This window comes from Macrotis lagotis, chromosome 4 (genome assembly GCF_037893015.1).
Source record: "Macrotis lagotis isolate mMagLag1 chromosome 4, bilby.v1.9.chrom.fasta, whole genome shotgun sequence".
Classification (NCBI taxonomy): Eukaryota; Metazoa; Chordata; class Mammalia; order Peramelemorphia; family Peramelidae; genus Macrotis; species Macrotis lagotis.
Genome location: NC_133661.1, coordinates 226,214,400 through 226,241,324, shown reverse-complemented (window position 1 = coordinate 226,241,324; position 26,925 = coordinate 226,214,400). Strand labels below are relative to the sequence as shown.

At 34.9% G+C, this 26,925-nt stretch overlaps 1 protein-coding gene across 4 annotated transcripts in view; it reads right to left on the bottom strand.

Annotated features, from left to right (window-relative positions):
* Positions 1–26,925, bottom strand: part of RPS6KA5 (ribosomal protein S6 kinase A5) — a 238,733-nt gene that overhangs the window by 19,174 nt on the left and 192,634 nt on the right. For 3 of the 4 annotated variants that reach the window (XM_074235503.1, XM_074235501.1, XM_074235505.1), the window contains 2 exons: positions 21,952–22,143; positions 4,042–4,201 (listed from right to left, as the gene is read on the bottom strand). In XM_074235503.1, coding sequence (XP_074091604.1) covers positions 4,042–4,201; positions 21,952–22,143 — 352 coding nt within the window. Of the gene's footprint in view, positions 1–4,041; positions 4,202–4,394; positions 4,496–21,951; positions 22,144–26,925 lie in introns of those variants that run through there. The other variant, XM_074235504.1, reaches the window with a different exon arrangement.

The window sequence follows — 26,925 nt, the reverse complement described above, 5'->3', positions numbered from 1 at the left end:
GTGTTGTGACATTCTGACAAAGTTTGTACAGAATGGGAGGAATTAAATAACCTAGACTGTTAAATTAGTTTGGGATTAAACTATTTTAACACTATTGTAACTTTTGCAAGGAGTTATGTGGTTTGGGATTTTAAACTATTGTAACACCTTTGGGTTAAAGAAAAGTGGTACTGGGTTACTAAGAAGAAAAATACCTAGGTTATCGGGTGTTTACTGATGTCTTTTGGGGGAAAAGCTCTAATTGATTTTAATGTTAAGTTTAATAATGCTAACAATTGTATTTTTATTTTGTATAGAACTTTTGAAATGTGAGTGCTGGATTCTCTGTATAAGGTACTCTAAAGTTTTTATCACACTAAGCTGTTGGGAAGTTAGTTGAATCGTAATTACATTGGGGTTTTAAATGTGTCATATGTATGAGACTGGATTCTGAGAATTTGGGTAGAGATAAAAGTGTAAAGAACATGGGATATTCATTTTTTTTTTTTTAGGTTTTTTGCAAGGCAATGGGGTTAAGTGGCTTGCCCAAGGCCACACGGCTAGGTAATTATTAAGTGTCTGAGACTGGATTTGAAACCAGGTACTCCTGACTCCAGGGGCGGTGCTTTATCCACTGCACCACCTAGCCGCCCCCCGGGATATTCATTTTGCTTTTGTTCTAAGGGAAATGAGATGTTTAAATAAGAATCTTAATGTTTAATGTATCTAAACAAATGCAAGTTTAAAGAAGTCAAGAATGTGGACTTCTTTCTTGGTAACTGCAGACAGCTGATGGGGGCTCTGAAGAAATTGCAATTGTGGGCCCTATTGTAAGGTAACTCATTGATGAATAAGATTTTTTTATTGGTTACGTGATATTCTTTTGTAACTGCAAAGAGGTAATATTTGCAATATTTAGCTATCTATTGTGAATGATTTTTTTTTAGGTTTTTGCAAGGCAAATGGGGTTAAGTGGCTTGCCCAAGGCCACACAGCTAGGTAATAATTAAGTGTCTGAGACCGGATTTGAACTCAGGTCCTCCTGACTCCAGGGCTGGTGCTTAATCCACTGCGCCACCTAGCCACCTGTGAATATGTTCTTTAAATACTGTATTGTTAAAGCCTGGGATTAATGTGATTGCTCTGAAGAACAATAAGGAAAATATGAAAAAGTATGACCCTTTCTGGGATAGACATATGTGGGTTCATGAATAATGTAATAATGGAGGAATTGCTTTGTACAATCTAGTAATTTTTGTGTTACTCTGTTACTCACAGAAATTAATAATGCATGTTGGAAATTTAAGGCTACTACCTAAGATAAATTTTAATGGTTTTAAAGAATTCTGAAAAGTAAATTGTATGTTAGGGGGCGGCTAGGTGGCTCAGTGGATAGAGCACCGGCCCCGGAGTCAGGAGACCTGGGTTCAGGTCAGGCTTCAGATACTTAAGTGATTGCTTAGCTGTGTGACCTTGGACAAGTCACTTAACTGAATTGCAGTGGGAAAAATAACCATTTGTATGTTGAGGATGGATAGTAGGTAAAGAAGTTTATGAATAGAAGTTTCTAGCTATGTGTGTGAATTGGGAATATTTTAGATCTATATATGTATATTCCAAAGCAGTGATTGTTTGCTTTGAAGTAAAAGCACTATATAATATAGGAAAGATAAACACAAGATAATTTGATATTTCTCTGTGCAATCTCCTGGACAAAGGAGGTAAGATACAACAGGGTAGAAGGAGGTTTCTCTAGCCAAGGGGAATCTGATATACCATCTTTATATACAGATAGAGTAGATATGATTTCAGACAAAGGGATGTCTCTAGTAAGAGGTAGGAGACAGGCCTGCAGGGCCAGTCATAGTTAGAATACCAGGTTTTAGGCAAAGACTCAGGAAGCCAAGATGTCAGGTGACTGGGACGGGCAGCCAAAGGGGCAACTTCTCAGTATGGCTGAGGTTGGACCCCTTTGACTTGATTTCCCCAAAATGACATTTGGATAATATCTCACCTGGAAGAATAAATGTTGTCTAAGACATCTGACTTACCCACATGACCTCTGTCTGGACACTGACATGCAATACTTATATCTATAAAGGAATTTCCCTTTAATGTCCTGGATCTTTATAGTTAGTTACTAAGCAAACTAGAGAAAGAAATTTTAGGGGAATTGGATCTAACAGCCAGAGATAGGTTAGGTGTGTGTTAGGTGTGTGGTTCTAACACCTGCTAACAACTACATGTTAAGATAGGAATTAAGTTTCTTTAATTTTTAGAAGGGATATTTAGGTAAGAAGAAGAATGGGAAATTCTTAGGATAATTACAGTTTTAAGGCCTAGCTTAAGGAAAGGAATATGAGTCAGATAAGTATATCAGGAAGAGGAAAATCAATGATACATTTGAGAATATTTTGAAAAATTTCATTTTGGTTAATGATGTTTGAGACATTATTTTTTTTTTATTTTTTAAGATTTTTCAAAGCAATGGGGTTAAGTGGCTTGCCCAAGGCCACACGGCTAGGTAATTATTAAATGTCTGAGGCCAGATTTGAACTTAGGTACTCCTGACTCCAAGGCCAGTGCTCAATCCACTGCGCCACCTAGCTACCCTGAGACATTATTATAATAAGAGCAAAGGCTAAGATTGTTTTATTTTTAAACCATATGCTGGTTATTGTTGAATGTTACAAGCTTAAGACAGTATGACAATTCTCATTGGGAGTTTGCTCATATAGTAAAATACTAATGAAAGTTTACTGTGTTAAAATTAAGTATGTGCATCAATATGGCAATAAGGCAAAATGTAAATTGCAATAAGCCCCCAAATCTCATTGTCTTGTGAAGAAAACATGTGTTTTGATTTAAGTAAAATGTTAAGCAGATTCTTTATCAGAAGACAAGATCTCAACTAGTCACCTGAGCTGGAGAGGACTTTTTGGAACAGATTCAGAAGCTGCAGAAGGACATTGGAGGTCTCCAGGAGAGAAGAGAAGAGAGGAGAGACACTAAATCAGTTCATGTCTACCATTTCTTATCTATGTATACATTGTATGGTCAAGGGATCTGTTTTTGTAACCTCTCCTTGATAATGTAAGTGTGACACCCCTACTTATGCCCTTCTGCCTATGAGAAGGAGGAGAGGCAGGGTGCAGATGTTCTCCAGTGAAAGAAAAGGAAGAAGACTATTGGGTGGTATGCTTATATCCTATCTAAGAAGAGTCTTATCTCTGATGTAGCTGGCCTGTACAACTTAAAGTGACTGGTGGATTGAGATGTAATGATAATACCTGGATCCTTTGTAAAGATGTTTGTAGTTCATGTTTATCCAGGTTATGAAGATAACTCAAGGGTTTGAGTTATTTTGAAAAAAAATTGGGAATGAAGTACAATATCAATGTTTGTGGTATTCCTGTATAGAAAGGGGTCTCCTGACATCCTTCTGGGCCCTGAGAAACTCCTTAGAAATATAACTTTGGCTAGGCACCTTTGGGTCTGAAAATAGTCTGATAGGACACAAGGGGTCATGGATATACCATATACCATGGATAAACCATAAAAGCACCCTTGTTAGCCTAATTGTCTTGCTGTATCTGTTAAATTCCAGGACTGCCTCCCCCTCCCCCCCAGATGTGGCTGGAACCATAAGATAGCAAATTCCTGACTCCCTCCACCTCAGAAAATATGTTCAATCATTACACAAAGACCCTGACCCCTTTCTCACCCCTATCTATATGGAACCCTATCTTTACATCTATATCTATATCTAAATCAATCTATCTATCTATCTATCTATCTATCTATCTATCTATCTATCTATCTATGTCAAGATAATATATCTAACTGCTGTCTTTGCTTTTTTTGTATCTTGCTTGCTCTCAGTACCCCCGCCCCCAAACACTATAAAAACCCTATCCCCTGAACACTTAGGTACTGTCTGATTTGGGTACTCAATCCCCAGACAGTCCCTAGGAATAAAGATCCCCAACCTTATCAAATTCTGGTCTCCATCTCACTCTTTGGGTACAACAATAGAACATTCAAAAATCAAAATCTATTTACCTTGAATCAAATCTTTGGCTTCCTGGGATACATTTTTCCAGGCTTCTCCTTCAAAAGAGAAGTCACCTTTTTTAATTTTTTTCATGATTTCTACTGCACTGGTACATGTTAAACTCTTGTCATGAGACTGGAATGGAACCTGTCCTGACAGCATTGTATACTATTAAGAGAAAAGGAAAATAACATTAGATTATGATCAAAGAATGATTTTAAAGTTTCTAACGATAATGTCTAAGGATATAACTGATAATGGTGAAACATTTATTAATGCAAATTACTATTTAAGTGTTAACAAACAGCATCATTGTATTTAACAAATTATTTTATTTACAAATGCCTGAGTATCCCTCACATGGAAAGAGTTTGATAGTTTTTTGTGGTTTTGTTCTTGATTTTGCTTGTCTCTTCATTCTTTTTGTTCTTGATCATAAATCTGAATTCTTGCATATTATCACTGAAAATTAAAACAAAATTTATAAAAAAAAATTTTCTTTAAAAGTGAAATAACTTGCTAACAAAATGATAGTACACTTTAAAGTTAGAAAGCACTTCAAAAGTTATCTAGTTGAATCCCATGATTTCCAGATTAGAAAACAGAGGCCTAGGGAAATCATATTTAATTAAATGTTTCCACATAGCTACCAAAGTGATCTTCAGGTCTGATTATATCATCTCCCATTCAAAAAATCCAGGGACTCCCTATTAATTCTGGGATGAAATATACATTCTGTTTGAAATTAAAGCTCTTTATAATCTAGTTTTATCCTACACCTTTCTTGCCTCATTATCCACTTTCATTTTATACACTTTGTTCAATAACTGGCCTCCCTGTTGTTCCTTCACATATTGCCCTCTTGTCATCACCTTCATATCTTTGTACTAACTGTTGCCCATGCCTGGCATATTCTCCTTCCTCGCCTTCACCTTTTTGAGTGCCTGGACTCCTTCAGGACTCAGTTACAGTCCCACTTTTGGAATCCATTTTTACTACTCCAGTTACTTTGTTTTCCCCAGGTTATTTTGTAACTGTTTTGTATGTGTTTTATATTTACCAATATATGAATATGTTGTCTATCCCATTAGAATGTCAATTTGTAAAGGTAGAGTTTTGCTTTTGCCTTTGTGACCTTAGCGTCTAGATGGCAACTGGAACATAGTAGGCACTTAAGAAAGCTAGTTGACTGAATTGAAAAAAATTATTATTTATAATTATTTATTATATTATATAAATAGGTATTATTATATATAATTATGTTAAATTAATTATATTCATATTAATTAATAAACATTATATACAATAATGGAATACTGTTGTAGATAATACAATATAGTTTTAAATATGACATATAATTTTTACATATTTTTAGTATTTATTAATATGGCTACTCAAGTAGCGAGAAGCAAAGCAGAAATTACGTCTGTTGTCTCAAAAAGCAATGTTTCATGTTAAGGCAGCACACAGCATCTGACTGAATTTAATGATAATTTTATCCTTCAAAAGATAAACAAGGAAATGAGTTTGGGAAACACACCAAGCATTGTCTTTTATCTCATTTTACATGCATTTATTTATCTTTTCTCAATAACTAAACTCAACTCCTTAAGAGCACAGACAATGAATGTCTTATACTTCTTTATCTTCTTATCTACACTTTATGTGGGCATTCAAAAATATTTGTCAGCTACTACTCATTCTCTACTGGAAACAAAAGCCCACATGTCATTCTAGCTCAAGTGCAGGTGCACTTAGAATGCCCCAGGGTAGACATCAAAACCTTACAAAAAGTTCCAGCTTCATGTAGATAAGAGCCAGGGAATGTTCAGTCTATGATTTATATAAGGCCCAAGAAAAAATTCGGTTTGGCACTGACAGGAGTTGAAAATCAATAAATCTGGGAGCTTTTAAGGGGGAAATTAATTAAATATATATATATATATATATATTTGCAAGGCAAATGGGCTTAAGTGGCTTGCCCAAGGCCACACAGCTAGGTAATTATTAAGTGTCTGAGACCAGATTTGAACTGAGACTCCAGGGCTGGTGCTTTATCCACTGTGCCACCTAGCCGCCCCTTAATTAAATATTTGACCAAATATAGCAATCTAGTTTTTAAGTTGATAATTTTGTATGGCCCTTGGCAGAAAAAAATTTCCTACCCCTGATACAGAGCAAGGCAATGCCTTCTGGTTCCACTGCAAAAACCCCTATCATTTGCAGAGAAGAATGGCTATTTTAAATGTCATGTATACTGTACTGAATCATGGTCTAATAAAGCCAAAAGGATCCTAAGAGGTCCTTTCGACACAGTCCTTATATAGAATCATCTAAAAAGAGCTGAAACTCTAAACTAAGCCTTTTCCATTGAGCTCTAAGTTCAGACATTGGGTTAGACATTTAGCAGCACAGTACTTTTCTTTCTTTTTTAAAGAAGTTGAGGGTCTTTAAAGCAACATCCAGCTTCCATAGCTAGAGCACCTCACTGGAGAATTCATTGTATTCTATCTCCATAACACTAGATTTGTCTATTCCATCCCAAAAGATATTTCTACTAGTGCGCCTTCTTTCCTTCTTCCAAGTTATAGGTAAAAGGATTGAGAGAAGGCAAGAGTTTCTTTCTTAAATAAGGCAGGAACAATTTGATGTGGGTGAGTTTAATTTGTTTCCATGGGCATGTTAACATTTATTGTCCCTTTCCTAGGCCCTATGTCAAATTCTGATTGGCAATTATTTAATGAGACTTTTCAATGTTATTTGTTGTTTTCTTACCCATGGCAACTGGGTAAAACTATTTGGTCTATGTCTTAAAATCATGCTTCCCTCAGACCATTACAAAAATTCTTGCTCACAAAAGCTTCCCCAGTAATATGTCTACTAGTTTATATATACTTGATCTTCTGTAGTAAAGTATTCTTTATTCATCTCCTAGAATTAAAATAAACAAAATTAAGCCAGTAGCATTTATTAATAATCAACCATGTGATAGGCACTGTGCTAAACATTATGGACAAAGGCAAAAGATGTCTGTGTCTTTAAGGAGCTCATAATCTTTTTTTTTATTTTTATTTTTATATTTTTTTTCAAGGCAATGGGTTTAAGTGGCTTGGCCAAGGTCACATGGCTAGGTAATTATTAAGTGTCTGAGGTCAGATTTGAACCCAGGTACCCCTGACTCCAAGGCCAGTGCTCTATTCACTGCACCACCTAGCCGCCCCCCCCCTTTTTTTTATTAAAGATTTTATTTGAGTTTCAAAATTTTCCCCCCCAATCTTACCCCCCCCCCCCCCACGGAGAGCAATGTCAGTCTTTACTTTGCTTCCATGTTGTACATTGATCCAAATTGAGTGTGATGAGAGAGAAATCATATTCTTAAGGAAGAAACAAAAAAGTATAAGAGACAGCAAGATCAGACAATAAGATATCTGTTTTTTTTCTAAATTAAAGGGAATAGTCCTTGAACTTTGTTCAAACTCCACAGCTCTTTATCTGGATACAGATGGTATTCTCTATTGCAGACAGCCCTGAATTGTCCCTGATTGTTGCACTGATGGAATGAGCGAGTCCTTCGAGGTTGAACATCACCCCCATGTTGCTGTTAGGGTGTACAATGTTTTTCTGGTTCTGCTCATCTCACTCAGCATCAGTTCATGCAAATCCCTCCAGGTTTCCCTGAAATCCCGTCCCTCCTGGTTTCTAATAGAACAGTAGTGTTCCATGACATACATATACCACAGTTTGCTAAGCCATTCCCCAATTGAAGGGCATTTACTGAATTTCCAATTCTTTGCCACCACAAACAGGGCTGATATGAATATTTTTGTACAAGTGATGTTTTTACCCCCTTTCATCATCTCTTCAAGGTACGGACCCAATAGTGGTATTGCTGGATCAAAGGATATGCTCATTTTTGTTGCCCTTTGGGTGTAGTTCCAAATTTCTCTCCAGAAAGGTTGGATGAGTTCACAGCTCCATCAACGATGTAATAGTGTCCCAGATTTCCCGAAACCCTTCCAACAATGATCATTATCCTTTCTGGTCATATTGGCCAGTCTGAGAGGTGTGAGGTGGTATCTCAGAGAAGCTTTAATTTGCATTTCTCTAATAAGTAATGATATAGAGCAATTTTTCACATGGCTATAGATTGCTTTGATCAAGGAGCTCATAATCCAAGGGAAGAGAAAGCATGCAAACAATTTTGTACAGAGAATACAGGATAAACTGGAGATAATTTCAGTGGGAAGATGTTATTACCTTTAAGGAGGACCTAGAAAGGTTTAGTGAAGAAGGCAGGATTTAAGTTAAGACTTAAAGGAAGTCAGGGAAGCCTGGAGAAAAAAGATTCTAGGCATGGGGACAGGAAGTAAAAATGTATAGTCAGGAGATAAGAATGTCAGGCAAATATAGTCAGGTAAATAAGGCTGGTGTCACTAGATCACAGAGTATGCAGAGGGGAATAAGTTATAAGAAGACTTGAAAGATAAGAAGGGTATTTAAAAGTCAAAAAAGGGATTTTATATTTGGTCCTAGAGGTAATAGGCAGTCATGGGAATTTACTGAATTGAGTGTTTATATAAAATAGTCATACCTTTACTTTAGAAAGCTTTGGCAGCTGAGTACAAGAAAAAAGTGAAAGGGCATGAGATGATGAACTTGGTACTTTCAGTGGAGAGACAAAGACATATGTAATAGATGCAAAAATGGTAAATCAAGAGAAATTGACAACAGAATCAGTGAGAATGTGTGTGCATGTTGAGAGAGAGAGTGTAAGAGAGACTGGTGATAAATAGAACTGAGGATCATCTCTAGAGATAATACTGGTAAATAGAAGGTACAACCTTATTAAAGATCCAGTGGGAGAAAGGGGCAGTCACAGAGTACAAAGAGATTCAAGGGATATTAGCATCACACAAATCTAGAGAAGAAAAGATTATCAAGGACAACAGAGTGCCAATTGAACAACCACTGCTAACTTTAGAGATAGTTTCAGCTTAAATATGAAGTTTGGTAATAAATATAGTTAAAAACCTCAACAAAAGTATCTGTAAATATCTAAAATGTAATAGACAGCAGATAAATGAATGCATATACTGATAATAAATGTGTCTCTTTAGCCATGTTGGAAAAAAAGGAAGGGGCAGCAAATGCATGCCATTTTAAAACTTCTGTAGCCTACCAAGTGAGATAACTACAATGTATGCCATGAAATCATCAGACTTATACGACAATAATCTTAAATAGTTCAAAAGATTTTTTTAAAAAGGTTTTTTAAGCTATGTTCTGAGAAAGAGAAGACCTATTGCTTGGTACAATATTAAGAGATTAAATAATGCATAACTACTGAATTCTATTTTTTCTATACACTCTATCAAGAAGAATGATTTTCAAATTTAGTAGGCTAAAACAAGCATTGTGATAAATAGAAAGAGCACTGGACCAGGAGTTATGAGATTTACAGATAGACTCAGTCAATAATTATGAGTGAGTCCATTGGATCAATCACTTTTCTAGTCTTCTATTTCTTTGTATTTAAAACGAGGCTGTACTAAATAATCATTTTGGGGTTTTTTTGCCTGGCAATGGGGTTAAGTGGCTTATCCAAGGCCACACAGTTAGGTAATTATTAAGTGTCTGAGACTGGATTTGAACTCAGGTACTCCTGACTCCAGGGCCAGTGCTTTATCCACTGTGCTACCTAGCTGCCCCCTGTATTAAATAATCTTAATGCTTTTTAATAACCATGTTTTTATAATTCAGTTTTGTAATTCTAAGAATAAAATGAGCTTCAAGAACATAATAAAATTTCCTAAATAACTATTATTAAGAGAAAAATACAAATTTAAAAAAACTCTTGAGGTCTTACCTTACAATCATCAGATGGACAAAAATGTAAAAACTGAAAAAATTCAGTTTTTGGAAAAATCATGGGAAGTCATACTAATATACAATTAGTGAAGCTACAAACTGGGCTAACCCAATTTGGAATTTCTAGAAAACAATTTGAAAGTATGCCCCAAGGTCATTAAACTATATATGCCCTTTGATCTGGCTAAGTACCAATACTATTTACCAAATAGTATTCTACTATTTGGTAAATATCACAGAGAGGTAAAGACAAAGGAGAAAGAGCCACAAATACAAACATATTTATAGAAACATTTTTTGTTGTACAGAAAAACTAAGTGAGAATCCAAAAGATGAAGGATGATTAAACAAACTGTAGATATGACTGTGATGAAATATTATTATTTTAGAAGAAATGATGAACATGATAAATTCAAAGAAGTCTGAGTCTTTTATGAACTTATGAAGATTGAAAGTAGAACTTGAAGAATAATTTATGCAATGACCACAATAATGTAAAGGAAAACAATGTTGAAAGAATTAAGAGCTTTGAATGCAGTGGACCAAATATGACTTCAGAAGATAATCAATTTCAGAAGAGCGCACAAAGAGGGCAATCTTGTTAGAACCTTTTAAAATTTAATGTACACACAAAAGCAACTACACAGCAAATCCTTGGATTTGTACACAATTCTAATTTGTTCTTTACATACTGACATGTCTATGTTTGTTGAAGATTTAGTTCTCATGCACAAAAAATAAAAATACATAAAAGTATTAAATGAGTATCTAATAGTTTAAAGTCCTCAAGTTCAGATACATTCATCCCAGAACACTAAAAGAACTACAGATGAGTAGTACTGAATCAGAGCCTCAGCAAAATTATCAAGTAGATTATAAACAAATAAGCTTGTGAGGACCTAGTAAACAATAAGTACTAAGAAGATGCATCATGGATTTACTAATAACTATTGTCAAGTTAATTTCGTTTTTCTTTTTTTGATAACATCACTGAACTTCTAGCTTAATAGACAAAATCTCATGATTTTTTGGGGAAGAAGACATAAAAATGTGAATAGAATGACAAGAATGTTTTTTTTCCCTGGGCCTTATCCAGTTTAACATTTTTATCAGTAACTTAGATGAAGTAATAGAATATGTCTATCAAATCTGAACATGAAATAAAACTGCAAACATATGCTCATCAAAGCTGAAGTTGGTAGAAGTTGGAAAATATAGCTAAAGAGATGTGACAGGTTCAAAATTAAAAATTATCCTGGAATGGGACAAAATCAACAACATGAAATTAATAATGAAAATGGAAAGTTCCAAACTTAATATAATAAAAAATCAATTTCACTAGATTGGGGAAAATAATTGGATTAATGCCATCTTTTTATGAAAAAAAAAGACTCCCAAATTTGAATTGCTTAGGTCAAATACCACCTGAAATTTTGAAACTGAGTATCTGAGGCATCTCAAACTCTGCATATGCATAACAGAATTCATTATCTCTCTTCATAAATGTTCTTCTCTTGCAAACTTTTCTGTCAAAAATATCATGATCTTTTCAATCTCCAACTTTATAGACTTGAAATTGAAAGGAGTACTCATTCTTCCCCAGTCCCCATAATCCCCCCAAATCTTGCTGTTTCTATATTAATCTCTCATATTTGATTCTTCTCCATTTACACAGCTATTACTTTTATTCAGCCTTTCTCATCACATCTTACCTAGCTTAATGCAAAGACCTCTCAAAGGGTCTTCTTGTATCTCAAATTTTTTACCATTTCAGTTTATCCTATTCATTGCTGCCAAAGTAATTTTCCTTAAGTACCTATATAATCATGTGTTTCCTTCTCAATCAACTCCAATTGCTTTTTTTTTCAACTATGATAAAATATGAACTCTTATTTAATTTCTACCTTTCCAGCATCATTGGGAATTATGACCCCCTCTTATATTTTGAGATCCAGTCAACCTTGTCTCTCACCTCTCTATATATAATATCACAATTGATGTTAAAAATCTCTGGTTTTCATGCCCTTGTAATCTAGAATTGTCCTGATCACCTCAAGTATTAACATTCTCCCTTCCAGAATATCTTATATTTAAGTAATTTGTGCTTTTTTTTTTTTTTGTTTTTGTTTTTTTTTTTTTTTGCAAGGCAATGGGTTTAAGTGACTAGCTCAAGGTCCCACAGCTAGGTAATTGCTATGTGTCTGAAGTCACATTTGAACTCAGGTCCTCCTGACTTCAGGGTTGGTGCTCTATCTACTGTACCACCTGGCTGCCCCCTAATTTGGGGTTTATAAACATTAAATTAATTTTTTTTTGCAAGGCAATGGGGTTTGCAAAGGCTTGCCCAAGGACACACAGCTAGGTAATTCAGTGTCTGAGGCTGGATTTGAACTCAGGTACTCCTGACTTCAGGGCCAGTGCTCTATCCACTGCACCACCTAGCTGCCCCAAATTAAATTTTTTTAATGAACAAAAGTCTATTTTCTCTTTTTCTTACTGTCTTCCACCATACTTGGAAAAAAAGAAAACCCTAGTAAGAAATATGCCCATTCAATTAAAATAATTATTTTAATTCATCGCCATACCAAACATACTCCCAAACTGTCTGCACCTGAATTCATCACTTCTCTGTCAGGTATTGGGTGGCAAGTTTTATAACTGGTTCACTGGAATAATAAGTTCAATGCATTTATCAGAGTTCCTAAGTCTTTCAAAGGCTTTAAAAAAAAAAACCAATAGTGTTATTATGTAAAAAATAGTCTCCTCTTTCTGCTCACTTGACTACATTCACAGAAGGTCTTTTCAGAGTTCAGTGAAAACATTTCTTTCATCTTAAGGTATGAGTTTTCCATTATGTTTATGTAGGCTGATTTGTTCAGTTACTCTCCAAGTGATGGCCATCCTTTAGTTTCCAGGTTTTTTGTCACTACATAAGGATCTGCTATACATATTTTTGTAAAAATGGGAAATTTTCATTTTTCTTTGATGTTTGGTGCTTGGTCGAGTAGTGGTGGCTACAACTGGGTCAAAGGGTATGAAGTGTTTAGTAACTTTTGGGTGATAATTCCAAATTGCTTGGTTGTGCCAATTCACAGCTTCACAAACAGTATGTTAATGTATCTAGTTTTCCACAGTCCCTCCAAAAATTGTCATTTTCCACTTTTATCAACTTTGTCAAATTTGATGGGTGCGAGTTGAAACTTTAAATGATTTTCATCTTAATTACTCTGTTAGTAAGTTAAAGCATTTTTTCATGAAACTATAGTGCAGATTTATTCCTATTAAAACTGCCTCTTCATGTCTTGAATCTATAGATATCATGTAAAGTCAAAGGATTTATACATATATTATGACCTCCTATCACCCCTCTCTCTGTAAATGATTTTTATTCTGATTAATTTGAATCAGCTCATTATATACTTTGCTTATAAGAATTTTACCAGAGAAACTTTATGAAAACTTCCCCCACTTATCTGTTTTACTTCTGATTTTTGCTTTATGGGTTTATTTTGCCAAAACCTTTTTAGTTTTCTGTAGTCAAAACTGTCCATTTTATTGTACATGACTCTCAGAGCTATTTCTTCTTTGGGTATCAACTTTCCCCCATCCATAGATTTGAAAGCTAATTTCTTCCTTGCTGCACTTATGATGCTGCTCTTTATGTCTAAATCACGTATCCATTTGGAGATCATCTTGATAATTGGTGTGAGAGGTTAATCTGAATCTAATTTCTGCCAGATCTGACTAATTTTCCAAGGAGTTTTTGTGCTATATTATTAGCTTCCAATTACTTTTTAATCTTTTAAAAATTTCTCTACATAGAACATCATTTTGATTGCACTGTTATCAGTAAAACGTGTTGAATATTTCAGCTTTTTTTTGCATTTGCGAGATTTTTTTAAACACTCTAATACATGGTCAATTTCTGTAAAAGTGGCACACACAGCTGAGAAATATGTAAGTTCTTTTATAATACTATTCAGGAATTGTAAGATTTCTATAACTAACTTTTCTAAAATTATATTTGGGTTTTTAACTTTTTATTTTTTTATTACTGTTTATTTATTTATTTTTTTTGGTTTTTGAAAGGCAAAGGGGTTAAGTGACTTGCCCAAAGTCGCACAGGTGGGCAATTATTAAGTGTCTGAATATAAATTTGAACTCAGGTCCTTCTGATTCCAGCTGCCTCTAATGTAATTTTCTGAAAAATACACTGAGGTTTCTAACTATTGTAGTTTTACTATCTATTTTTCCTTATACCTCATTTATCTTTTCCTTTAGATGCTATGCCATTTAGTATTTAGATATTAAATACTGATATTAATTTTTATAGTACTTTTCTTTTTTTAGTACTTTTCATTATAATGTTATTTCCTTTTATTTTTTATCGTATCTATTTTTGCTGTTGTCTTGTCTGAAATCATAACTGCTATGCATTTTTGTTAAATACTTTGTTTAAATCAGCAAACATCTACCTTCTTGCCTTTCCCCTTCCCATACTCTATCTTCAATTAGGAAATAAAGGCTAATAAATCCCATTACAAATATGTTTAGGTAATCTGCATTACTCATCTCCAAAAATACTTGGTCTCATTCTTAGTCCTTCAACTCTCTATGAGGCAGGTAGTGTATTTCATTATTAGTCCTCTGGAATTATGGTTGGACATTATGCTCATAAAGTTCAGCACAATAGAATTCTATCACATTTTTAACTTATTTGTCCATTCCCTAATTTATGGGCACCCTCTCAGATTCCCATTCTTTGCTTCTTTTCTTTTTTAAAGACCATTCTTTGCTTCTTGAAAAACTAGAAATATTTTTGTACCTTTTAGAATTTGTTTTTTGTGTTATTAATCCCTCCCTTAATTATCCCTTCTGCTAATTTCTTTCTTAACCCCCTTCCTCCATTCCCTTTTATTTTCCCAATAGGCAAAATATTTTTCTGTATCTAATTTTGTAAGCGAGATTCTAGTGTCAGTTATTCCCTCAGACTCCCCTCCAGCTTTTTTATGTAGGTCTACTTGCACACACCTTTTATGTGAGATAATTTCCCCTAACCTTCCTTTTCCTATTTTGACCCCCAATGTATTCCTGTTCCCACAGATGGGCAGAGCACTGTTCCTGAAGTCAGGAGTACCTGAGTTCAAATCTGACTTCAGACACTTGATAGTTGTATTACCTTGGACAATTCACTTAACCCTGATTGTCTTGCATTCAGAGCCATCTCTAGTCATCCTCATTCATATCTGGTCACTGGGTCTACATGGCTCCAGAGGTGAAAGTGAGGCTGATGACTAAGGACAGCCCCACCTCACTCAAATCCAATTCATGTGATTATCATGGCATCATCTCCCTGATGTCATAGTCTTCAAGAATGAAGGTCAAAAGTCATCATCATTCCTGTTTCCCTATCTTTCCTAGATCATCAAGACATAATAAAACCACTCTCAAGCCTTGTCTAATTTAGACAAGGCTTGAGAGTGGTTTTATTATGTCTTGATGATTGGACTCCCTCTATGACAACTAATGATGGTAGGGTCCAAAAGGCAGTACTTGTATCATCTTCCCATATTTGAATATAAATAATTTAATCTTTTATCATTTTTCATTCTTGTTTGCTTTTTTTATGTTTCTCTTCACACTTATATTTGAACTTTATATTTCTATGCACTCTGGAATTTTCATTAGAAATGCTTGGAAGTCCTTGATTTTTATTAAAAGTTCATTTTCCCCCCTCATAGAGATTTATACTCAATTTTACTGAGCAATTATTCTTGATTCTAAGTCCCCAACATTTGGATATTTCATTCCAAGTTTTCTACTTTTTTACAGTGGTGGCAGCAATTCATATGTGATCTTGACTATGTCCCCTTGATACTTTAATTCTTTTTTTCTGGTTTCTTGCAGCACTTTTTCCTTTTACTTGTAAATTCTAAATCCTGGCTAAAAAAAACCTGAGAGTTGAAAAATGGGAATTTAGAAGGTGACCAGTAGATACTTTCTATTCCTATTTTGGCTTCTGGTTTTGATCAAGCTGAGCAGTTTTCTTATAAGATTTCTTGAAATAGAATGACTAGAAACTGGGAAAAAATCTTTACAACTAATGTTTCTGACAAAGGACTCATTTCTAAAATATACAGAGAACTGAGTCATATATTTTTTTTTAAAAGCCATTCTCCAATTGACAAATGGTCAAAGGATATGTAAAGGCAATTTACAGATGAAGAGATCAAAGCAATCCATAGTCATATGAAAAATTGTTCTAAATCATTACTTATTAGAGAAATGCATATTAAAGCTTCTCTGAAGTACCACCTCACACCTCTCAAACTGGCCAATATGACCAGAAAGGATAATGATCATTGTTGGAAATGTTATGGGAAACTGGGACATTAATACATTGTTGGTGGAGCTGTGAACTCATCCAACCTTTCTGGAGAGAAATTTGGAACTCCACCCAAAAGGCAAGAAAAATGAGCATACCCTTTGATCCAGCAATACCACTACTGGATCTACACCCTAAAGAGATGATGAAAAGGGGTAAAAATATCACTTGTACAAAAATATTCATAGCAGCCCTGTTTGTGGTGGCAAAGAATTGGAAATCAAGTAAATGTCCTTCAATTGGGGAATGGCTTAGCAAATTGTGGTATAGGTATGTCATGGAACACTATTGTTCTATTAGAAACCAGGAGGGACGGGATTTCAGGGAAGCCTGGAGGGATTTGCATGAACTGATGCTGAGATGAGCAGAACCAGAAAAACACTGTATACCCTAACAGCAACATGGGGGTGAGGATCAACCTTGATGGACTTTGCTCATTCCATCAGTGTAACAATCAGGGACAATTTGGGGCTCTCTGCAATGCAGAATACCATCTGTATCCAGATAAAGAACCGTGGAGTTTGAACAAAGACCAAAGAATTACCCTAAATTTAGGAAAACTCTGAACTTGATATTACAGCTGAACTTTGTTGCATTTCTGGAAGTTAGATCTGGGCTGGTCCTTTTGCAGTTTTCTTGAGGAAGTGCTGTATTATTCTAAGATCTCAGAGACAGGACCTGCCAGCTTTTGGTGTTTCCAAAGCGATCTGATATTTGGTCAACTCTGATTGTTGATCTCCTAGTCCGAGCTCTGCAGGTTTTTGAGTTGGGTAAGCAAAAGTAGAGCACTTGCTGGACTTTTCCCTTATCAACCAACTGGAAAGTTTTATGGGTTCAACATAGCAGAATTGTGGGTTCCCTTTTGGTTTGAGATTCTAGCCCTGATTATTCCTCTGCTGGCTGAGCTAGATGGTGGAAATGAGACCTTATTATGAGCCTGGGGATTTGTGTCACACTTGCTGCTATTGGCTTCTGAACTTCCTTTCTCAAATATGCCACCCAGAGCCTACCCACCTAGGAATTTGAAGTCCATGATTAAACTCCCTTCTTAGTCTAGCCTGGATCTGTGACATGCAACTGGGTAGAAGATGACAAAGTTGAAACTGAACAGTGCAAGGTTCTTATAATAGTGCCTTGGTGTCTGCCAGGCCCCCATATGGATATAGGATCTCTTCCTGCCCTAAGGCATAGTTTTTCTGGGAGCTAGACTGATTAAGCTCAGTTTAATTCTAGTCAGACTTCACCCCTACTATGTATAGACCTCTTTGATTATCTCCCTATGCCAAACTTGGCTTGACAAATGATTAACTGAGTTTTTCTGGATTGTCTTAGCAGGATACATATAGTACATTTTCTAGAATTATCTGCATGAGTTTTTTTGTAGGGAAGCTCAGCTGTTTTGCTTCCTACTACTCTGCAATCTTGACTCTGTCCAGAGAGAGAGAGAGAGAGAGAGAGAGAGAGAGAGAGAGAGAGAGAGAGAGAAGGGGGGAGAGAGAGAGAAGGGGGAGAGAGAGAGAGAGAGAAGGGGGGAGAGAGAGAGAGAGATGGGGAGAGGGGGAGAGAGAGAGAGAGAGAGAGAAGGGGGAGAGGGAGGGAGGGAGGGAGGGAGGGAGGGGGAGAGAGAGAGAGAGAGAGAGAGCACATGTGCACACAGCTGAAGTATACTAGATTCTTCCTTGCCTTTTCTTTTAAATGTGAAAAATGTTCAAATTTCAAGTGTGTTTTCTTGTAAACAAGACATTGGATGATTCTGCTCTCTAAACCATTCTTCTACCCTCTTTCGTTTTTTTGACTAAGCCCATCGCATTAACAATTGTAGTTATAATAATTTCTGCATTTTCCTGGGAGTTTTCATTTTGAGATCTCTTTCAAGAAGTAAATGGTTAAGTCTTTTAATTATTATTTTACCTTCTGGTTCTAGGATATCAGGGTAGTTTTCTTTGATAATTTCTTGAAAGATGCTGTCCAGGCTCTTTTGTTTGATCATGGTTTTCAGGTAGTACAATACTTCTTAAATTATCTCTCCTTGATCTAATTTCCAGGTTAGTTTTTTTTAATGAGATATTTTACATTTTCATCTATTTTTTCATTCACAAAGTCATTAGCTTCTACTTGACCAATTCTCATTTTTAAAGAATTATTTTTGGGCAGTGAGGTGGCACAGTGGGTAGAGCACTGACCCTGGAGTCAATAATTACCTAGCTGTGTAACCTTAGGCAAGTCACTTAACCTCATTACCTTGCAAAAACCTAAAAAAAAAAATTATTTTCTTCAGCTAGCTTTTATACCTTTTTCTATATGGCAAATTCTATTCTTTTTGATGTTTTTTCTTTTTTGCAAGGCAAACTTTTTTTTTCAGAATTCTCTTGCATAACTCTCATTTCTTTCTCCAATTATTCTTCTACCTTGCTTTGATTTTTAAAACATTTTTGAGTTCTTCCAGAAGACTTTCTGGGACTGAAACCAATTCATATTTCTCTTTGGGGCTTAACAGGTAGGCATTTTGGCACTCTTGTGTCAAAAATACCCAATAATAAAATATTCCTACAGTAGCTTTCTCTCTTCTAATTTTTTTCCCTAATTTTTTTTTATTGCAAGGCAAATGGGGTTAAGTGGCTTGCCCAAGGCCACACAGCTAGGTAATTATTAAGTGTCTAAGGCTGGATTTGAACTCAGGTACTACTGACTCTAGGGCTGGTGCTCTATCCACTGAGCCACCTAGCCTCCCCTGCTACAGTAGCTTTCTATGGTCAGGGCTATTTTTTTTTTTTTTTTGGTTTGTTAGATCATTTTTCTCTCCTATTTCATGACTTTTAAAGTTTGCTCTTGGGGCACTATCCAAACATTGCTGTTTCAGGGGTTAGGGGCCAAGAAGCTGGGCACTGGCTTTCTATTCCAGGGTCTCTGGGATTGGCAACTCACTTGCTGCACTGGGGTCACTCAATCTAGTCAGCTATATTGAGGCCTCTGGGTCTGCCAGGCCGAAGCACTAGCCTGCTGTGCTAGAGTCTTCAGAGATGCCCCACTATGTCTTTGGCCTGATGAGCCAGGACTGTGGGGCCTCGGTTACAAACCTGTACTGGGGCTAGGGTCCTACCTCTGGCTTACCCGAATATTACCTATGCTGGCTGGAATGTGCTCTCTCTTTCACCTGAGTGAGCCAGATTATTTCTTATTGTTCTTCCAAGTTGTCTTGCATTAGAAAATTGTTTCACCCTATCCTTCTAAGAGTTCTGTTTTCCAGAATTTGTTTTGAGGTATGATTTAAAGTTATTTCAGAGCAAACTGGGAAGAGCTCAGGTAACTTTCTGCCTTTTCTCTTTCATCTTGATTGTGCCTCACATGTATTTTCTTCTATCCTCTTTGCCCCATTTCACTTCTTTTTCCCTTAGGACAATGAGTTATGCGATTACAATTAGCGAGGTTTGAATTTATTTACCTAAGAAACAAAATGATATTTTTCAAAATAAGTTGATTCTGATTTTATAAGTTTCATATCAGAACTGTTGAAATGATATATCAGATCTTGAAATTATTTTACAAAAATAATGTATTTTAGGCTTAACACTGCTTAAATAAAAATATCTATAATTTCATCAATAAGGATGTTCCCCTTAGCAACTCAGACTTCACACCTCCATACCTTAGTACAATTTTTTGAATTTTATTTTATTTTATTTCATTTCTTTTTTTTTTGTTTTTGTAAGGCAATGCGATTAAGTGATTTGCCCAAGGTCACACAGTTAAGTAAGTATTAAATGTCTAAGGTCAAATATGAACTCAAGTCCTCCTGACTCCAGAGCTGGTGCTCTATCCATTGTGCTATTTTAGCGACCCCTCCTTAGTACAATTTTAATAGCTGTTCTCTTCCCACCATTTCTCAAAAGTCAAGTTTATTTCCATGCTATGATAAGAGATCAGTGAAGACAGACTTAAATAATATGACTGGAAGTAATCTTTTCCCAATTTTCTCTCATAACATTTTCTAACTTCTCTAATGAATTCTAATTATATTCTAATTTATTTTACATTTATATGGGTACATTTCTTATCTTTACTATTAGTTGGTAAGCTCCTTGAGAGCAGGGACCAAGACTTAATTTATATTTATATTTCCCACAGGCTCTAGAATATGATATATATGTATATATGGCATTAGGTGACACACTATTCTTATTGAGCCCAATGCTCTATTTCTGAAAGTGGCATCAAATGATACCTTGTGATACCAGGATTGATACCTTAAACATTATAATTGTTCTTACAAATTGATAATAAATCCTACATCATTCTTGGATTTATGTTTTCCAACATTGTACAATCTCTCAGGAGAGAAATTTTCTATAATTTTATGGTTTTAATGAAATACTAAATAATATTATCCTACTTTCATATTATACAAAACATATTGTTAATTTATTTTGATATCATGCTGTAGTTTCTTCAAACAGATTTCAACTCATTTTATTTTTTCATATCAGAAGAAACAAAGATGCTCAACAAATATTTTTGAAAATTAAAGGTATAATATTTCATTCTAATGTCTGCATACCACCAAAATCCAAAATGAACAAAACAAAGAATAGTAAATAATACATTTAAAATATAATAGCAAATGAATGAGCTTAAGTATCAGCAACGAAAGAAAAGTAAAAGGAAATTATGACAGTTTGAGAGATATAAGGCCTGAGAAATCATTTGGTCTGGTGCTGCCAAGGTCACCACAGGCTGGGCTTGAAATTCAATAAATCTAGGAGTTTTTTAGGGATGAATTAATTAAATGTTTGATCAAATATAGCAGGTTAATTTTTAAGTTTTGTCCCCTAGCCCCATCCCTCCTCCAGATGAATATATGATACAGTCAAATCATTTAAGAAAGAACTTTTAGGAATGTGAAAATTATAAGCTTAAATAAAAGTAAAGGCAAAAATAAAAGAGAACATAGGCCCGGCTAGATGGCATAGTAGATAAAGCACTGGCCTTGGAGTCAGGAGTACCTGGGTTCGAATTTGATCTCAGACACTTAATAATTAATTACCTAGCTGTGTGGCCTTGGGCAAGCCACTTAACCCCATTTGCCTTGCAAAAACCTAAAAAAAAAAAGAAAAAAAATAAGAGAGAACATCTCCAAGAGAGGGTGAGCAGAATGGTGAAGAGACTGGAAAACTCCCATACAGTGAGGATTAAAAGAGACCAGAGAAAAGAAGACCTTAGTGTGAATTGATAGCTTATCTTCAAAGACCTGAAAGACTGTCAAAAGGAAGAATTAGTAAAGTTCTGCTTGTCCCCAGAGGGCCTATATTAGGACCACTAGATAAAGATTTAGACAAGAAGATTTAGGTTCAAAGTAAAGAAAAACATCTAATAATAAGAGCTGTCCCAAAATGAAACATGCTGACTCCAGAATCAGTGGGTTAACCCTACTACTTTCAGCAAAATCTGGATGACTAATTCTTTAGGATGCTGAGGAAGAGATTTTTGGTCAGGTAGAAGTTGAGATCCCATTTATCTTTTAGACTCTATAATTTTCAGAAATCTGATCATCTGTGTAGTTTGAACAATTAATTCAGTAATGTTCCTAAATTCAACAATGTGATAGCAGCAAGATAGCAATCAATATGTTCAATTACTTGAACAAGTTCATTATATTGAAAGGACTCACCAAAATGACTCCCAAGCTCCACAGATCACAAGATTCATCGTAGCCATTATGATTTAAGAGCTCTGGAGCAGCATAATGAAGGGTAAAGCATGGTGTCTTAAGAGGCTGATTATCAGGTGGCTTTAAACGTGCAAATCCAAAATCAATGACCTTAATTTCCAAATTATCATTTTCATCAGTGAACAACAAATTCTGTAAGATAAAAGCATGAAAGATAGTCTATGATAACAGTTGCTTTTATGTAGTCCTTTTAAGTTTATATTATCTCATTTGTTCTTTACAACAACACTATAATATAGGCAATATAGATTTTATTACACTTATTTTACAGATGAGGAAACTGAAAATCAACATATAGCTAGTCAATCTCTGCTTGCTCCAAGGTCACCTTTCTTTCCACTATATCATAGTTCATTTTCAGTGAAAAAAATCCTTGAAAATATATAGTATTGGGGCAGCTAGGTGGTGTAGTGGATAAAGCACCGGCCTTGGAGTCAGGAGTACTTGGGTTCAAATCCAGTCTCAGACACTTAGCTGTGTGGCCTCTGGCAAGCCACTTAACCCCATTTGCCTTGCAAAAATCTAAAAAAAAAATTATATATATATATGAATATATATACACATGTGTATATATATATACATATGTATATATATAGTATTTGTAGCTAAAATTTAGAGAAATAGCATAGTATACTAGCTCAGGAGCAGATGGAGTTGGATTAGGAGGACTCTACTACTAATTTCAAAAAAATACCAAAAATTTCCACAATGTGAAACACACTGATTTTTCTATACTTAAGCTTATCATCTGGCAAACAGAGATAATACATATTTCTATATCTAAAGAGAGTTATAAGGATTAAGAAATATACTAACTGGGCTTTTACATCATTAAATGCAATATAACAAACTACTAAGCTAATTGTGATTATTTAGAATTGTATAGAAGCTCAACTCTACTTAGCAGCATATATGGTATATGTTACATTCACATGGACTAAGAAAGCTTACACAAATAAGCCTCATATGCCATTCTGCATAGAATGCCCAATAGACTACATTAAAAATGCTACTGAACAGATTGGTAAGTCCTGTGTAAAACTATACTTCTGACTCTTGAGTCTTACAATTAAAAGAGATAAGATATTTATTTAGTATTCTTTCCCACTACAAATTTAATGTGTTTTTTTTAAATCTCTAGATTCTGGCAATTAGGGAAAGACATATACTTTTACTATCTTTAGTCGACAATTAGCATTTTGAAATTTTTTGAAATGTGAAAAATGTATTGCCATTCGAATAGTCATAAAATTTATTTTACATTGAGTCTATATAACTGACAAATGAAAAGAGGTTAAATTCATTTATTTTATTTATTTATGTTTTTTCAAGGCAATGGGGTTAAGTGGCTTGCCCGAGGCCACACAGCTAGGTAATAAAAGTGTCTGAGGCCGGATTTGAACTCAGGTACTCCTGACTCCAGGGCTGGTGCTTTATCTACTGTGCCACCTAGCTGCCCCAAGAGGTTGAATTCAAAAGAAACACTGCTAGTAGTTAAATTATCATTTCCTTTTTAAAAAATAAATAATCCTTTATTAATGTTTTGCTTTTTATATTTATAGTTTACATAGTTTCCCCTAACACTCCTCCCCTTCTCAGAAAGTCATCCCATATAAGTATGTCTTATGATAAAGAGAAAAAGAAAAGAAAAAATAAACACTACTGACCAACATGTTGAAAAAGTCTGAAAACACATGCAATAGTCAATACTTGTGGGCTTTTCACCTCACTAAAGGATGTGCTAAGAATTTACCCTCTTCATTCAAGTTATGCTTGTTTTTTATTTTTATTTTTTCTATTTTCAGGATAAGCTTTTTATTAGAATTCCCAGTTTGTTTATTATAGATGACAGGGTCAAACAGATTCAACTTTTTTAGGCAACACCTCAAGGGCCCCTCCACCAATAAACAGAATCAGAAACATTTTAGGGGGAGCCCATGAAAACGACTAGGAAGTGAGATGAACTGAGATTTTTCTAGTGGAGATTGTCTAGTTCAAAATTTGAATCATTTTTAAAGATTGGAAAAGATATAATTTTTTAAAGTATCCGCAGAAAGTTATATTAATTTTTTAAGAGGCAGAGACAAAATTGGTCTTTACCTCCCTCCCCCAATAGGGATTTGGAAATAATCTAATACTATTTTGATAATCAATAGTTTGAAGAGGAAGACTGAAATGCTTCTAGCAGAGTTATTAAACTACTACATTATAGCAAATACTGTCTCAAAAATTTAAGTGGAAATATAATAAAATATTTATATAATGTTTAAGTATTCAAAATACCTGATACATCTTGATTTATAACAAACACAACAAATCTTTGTATGAAAAGATACATTTAATGGTCATTTTGTTTAAAATATTCAGTTTAACAGATTACCTCATTTTTTTTCTACAGACATTTAGTATATTGTTCCCTATTGGGCAAAGTCACTGTGCTAGGCATTAGGATAGATAGCCCTTGCCCAATTCAAACTTAAAATCTAGTAAAAATTTGAGACAAATTCAAATATAGTATATAGAACTAGATCTAGGTGTATCAGAAATTCCAAGGTCTTGAACATCTTGGTTCAAGAAATCTGTTTCCCTTAATAATTGTCTTTATGACTTTGGACAATCATTTTACTTCTTGGGAGTCTCCATTTCCAGTTTTATAATTTTATCATATTCCTAATAAAGTGTTGGGAAATTTCAAGGACTAAGAGAGCAATCTTCTTGGGGGATATGTGTAGAGGGATTAGAGGTAGGATTGTGTTGTTGTTTTTTATTAAAGATATTATTTGAGTTTTACAATTTTCCCCCCAATCTTACTTCCCCCACAGAAAGCAATCTGTCAGTCTTTACTTTCTTTCCATGTTGTACATTGATCCAAATTGAGTGTGATGAAAGAGAAATCATATCCTTAAGGAAGAGACAAAAAGTCTAAGAGATAATAAAATCAGGCCATAAGATATCTGTTTTTTCCCCCTAAATTAAAGGGAATAGTCCTTGAACTTTGTTCAAACTCCATGGCTCTTTATCTGGATACAGATGGCACTCTCCTTTGCAGACAGCCCAAAATTGTTCCTGATTATTACACTGATGTAATGAGCAAGTCCTTCAAGGTTGATCATCACCCCATGTTGCTGTTAGGGTGTACAGTGTTTTTCTGGTTCTGCTCATCTCACTCAGCATCAGTTCATGCAAATACCTCCAGGCTTCCCTGAAATCCCATCCCTCCTGGTTTCTAATAGAACAATAGTGTTCCATGACATACATATACCACAGTTTGCTAAGCCATTCCCCAACTGAAATACATTTACTTGATTTCCAATTCTTTGCCACCACAAATAGGGCTGCTATGAATATTTTTGTACAAGTGATGTTTTAATCCTTTTTCATCATCTCTTCAGGGTATAGACCCAGTAGTGATATTGCTGGGTCAAAGGGTATGCTCATTTTTGTTGCCCATTTTTCTCCAGAAAGGTTGGATGAGTTCACAGCTCCACCAACAATGTAATAGTGTCCCAGATTTCCCACAACCCTTCCAACAATGATCATTATCCTTTCTGGTCATATTGGCCACTCTGAGAGGTGTGAGGTGGTACCTCAGAAAAGCTTTAATTTGCATTTCTCTAATAATTAATGATTTAGAGCATTTTTTCATATGGCTATGGATTGCTTTGAGCTCCTCATCTGTAAATTACCTTTGCATATCCTTTGACCATTTGTCAATTGGGGAATGGCTTTTTGTTTTAAAAATATGACTCAGCTCTCTGTATATTTTAGAAATGAGTCCTTTGTCAGAATCATTAGTTGTAAAGATTGTTTCCCAATTTACTACATTTCTTTTGATCAGTGGTTTTATCTGTGCAAAAGCTTTTTAATTTAATGTAATCGAAATCATCTAGTTGGTTTTAGGTGATGTTCTCCAACTCTTCCTTAGTCATAAACTGCTCCCCTTTCCATAGATCTGACAAGTAAACTAGTCCTTGATCTTTTAATTTGCTTATAGTATTTTTTTTTTTATGTCTAAGTCCTGTAATCATTTGGATCTTATCTTGGTAAAGGGTGTTAGGTGTTGGTCTAATCTAAGTTTCTTCCATACTAACTTCCAATTTTCCCAACAGTTTTTATCAAAGAGGGAGTTTTTATCCCAATAGCTGGACTCTTTGGGTTTATCAAACAGCAGATTACTATAATCGTCTCCTGCTTTTGCACCTAGTCTATTCCACTGGTCCACCACTCTATTTCTTAGCCAATACCAAACAGTTTTGATGACTGATGCTTTATAATTTTAGGTCAGGTAGGGCTAAGCCCCCTTCTTTTGTACTTTTTTCATTAAGTTCTTGGAAATTCTTGACTTTTTATTTTTCCATATGAATTTACTTAGAATTTTTGCTAACTCATTAAAGTAATTTTTTGGAATTTTGATTGGTAGGGCACTAAACAAGCAGTTTAATTTTGGTAGAATTGTCATTTTTATTATATTAGCTCTACATATCCATGAGCAGTTGATATTTGCCCAGTTATTTAAATCTGATTTAATTTGTATGAGAAGTGTTTTATAATTGTTTTCAAAAAGTTTCTGAGTTTGTCTTGGCAAATAGACTCCCAGGTATTTTGTATTGTCTGAGGTTACTTTGAATGGGATTTCTCTTTCTAGCTCTTCCTGCTGTATCTTGCTAGACATATATAGAAAAGTTGAGGATTTATGAGGGTTTATTTTATAACCTGCAACTTTGCTAAAATTGCTAATTTTTCCAAGTAGATTTTTGAATGATTTCTTGGGATTCTCTAAGTAGAGCATCATGTCATCTTATGCTTGTTTTTTATAATTTTACTACATTCACTTTTGATTTTGTGTTTGCTTTTTTTTGGTTTTTGCAAGGCAATGAGGTTAAGTGACTTGCCCAAGATCACACAGCTAGGTAA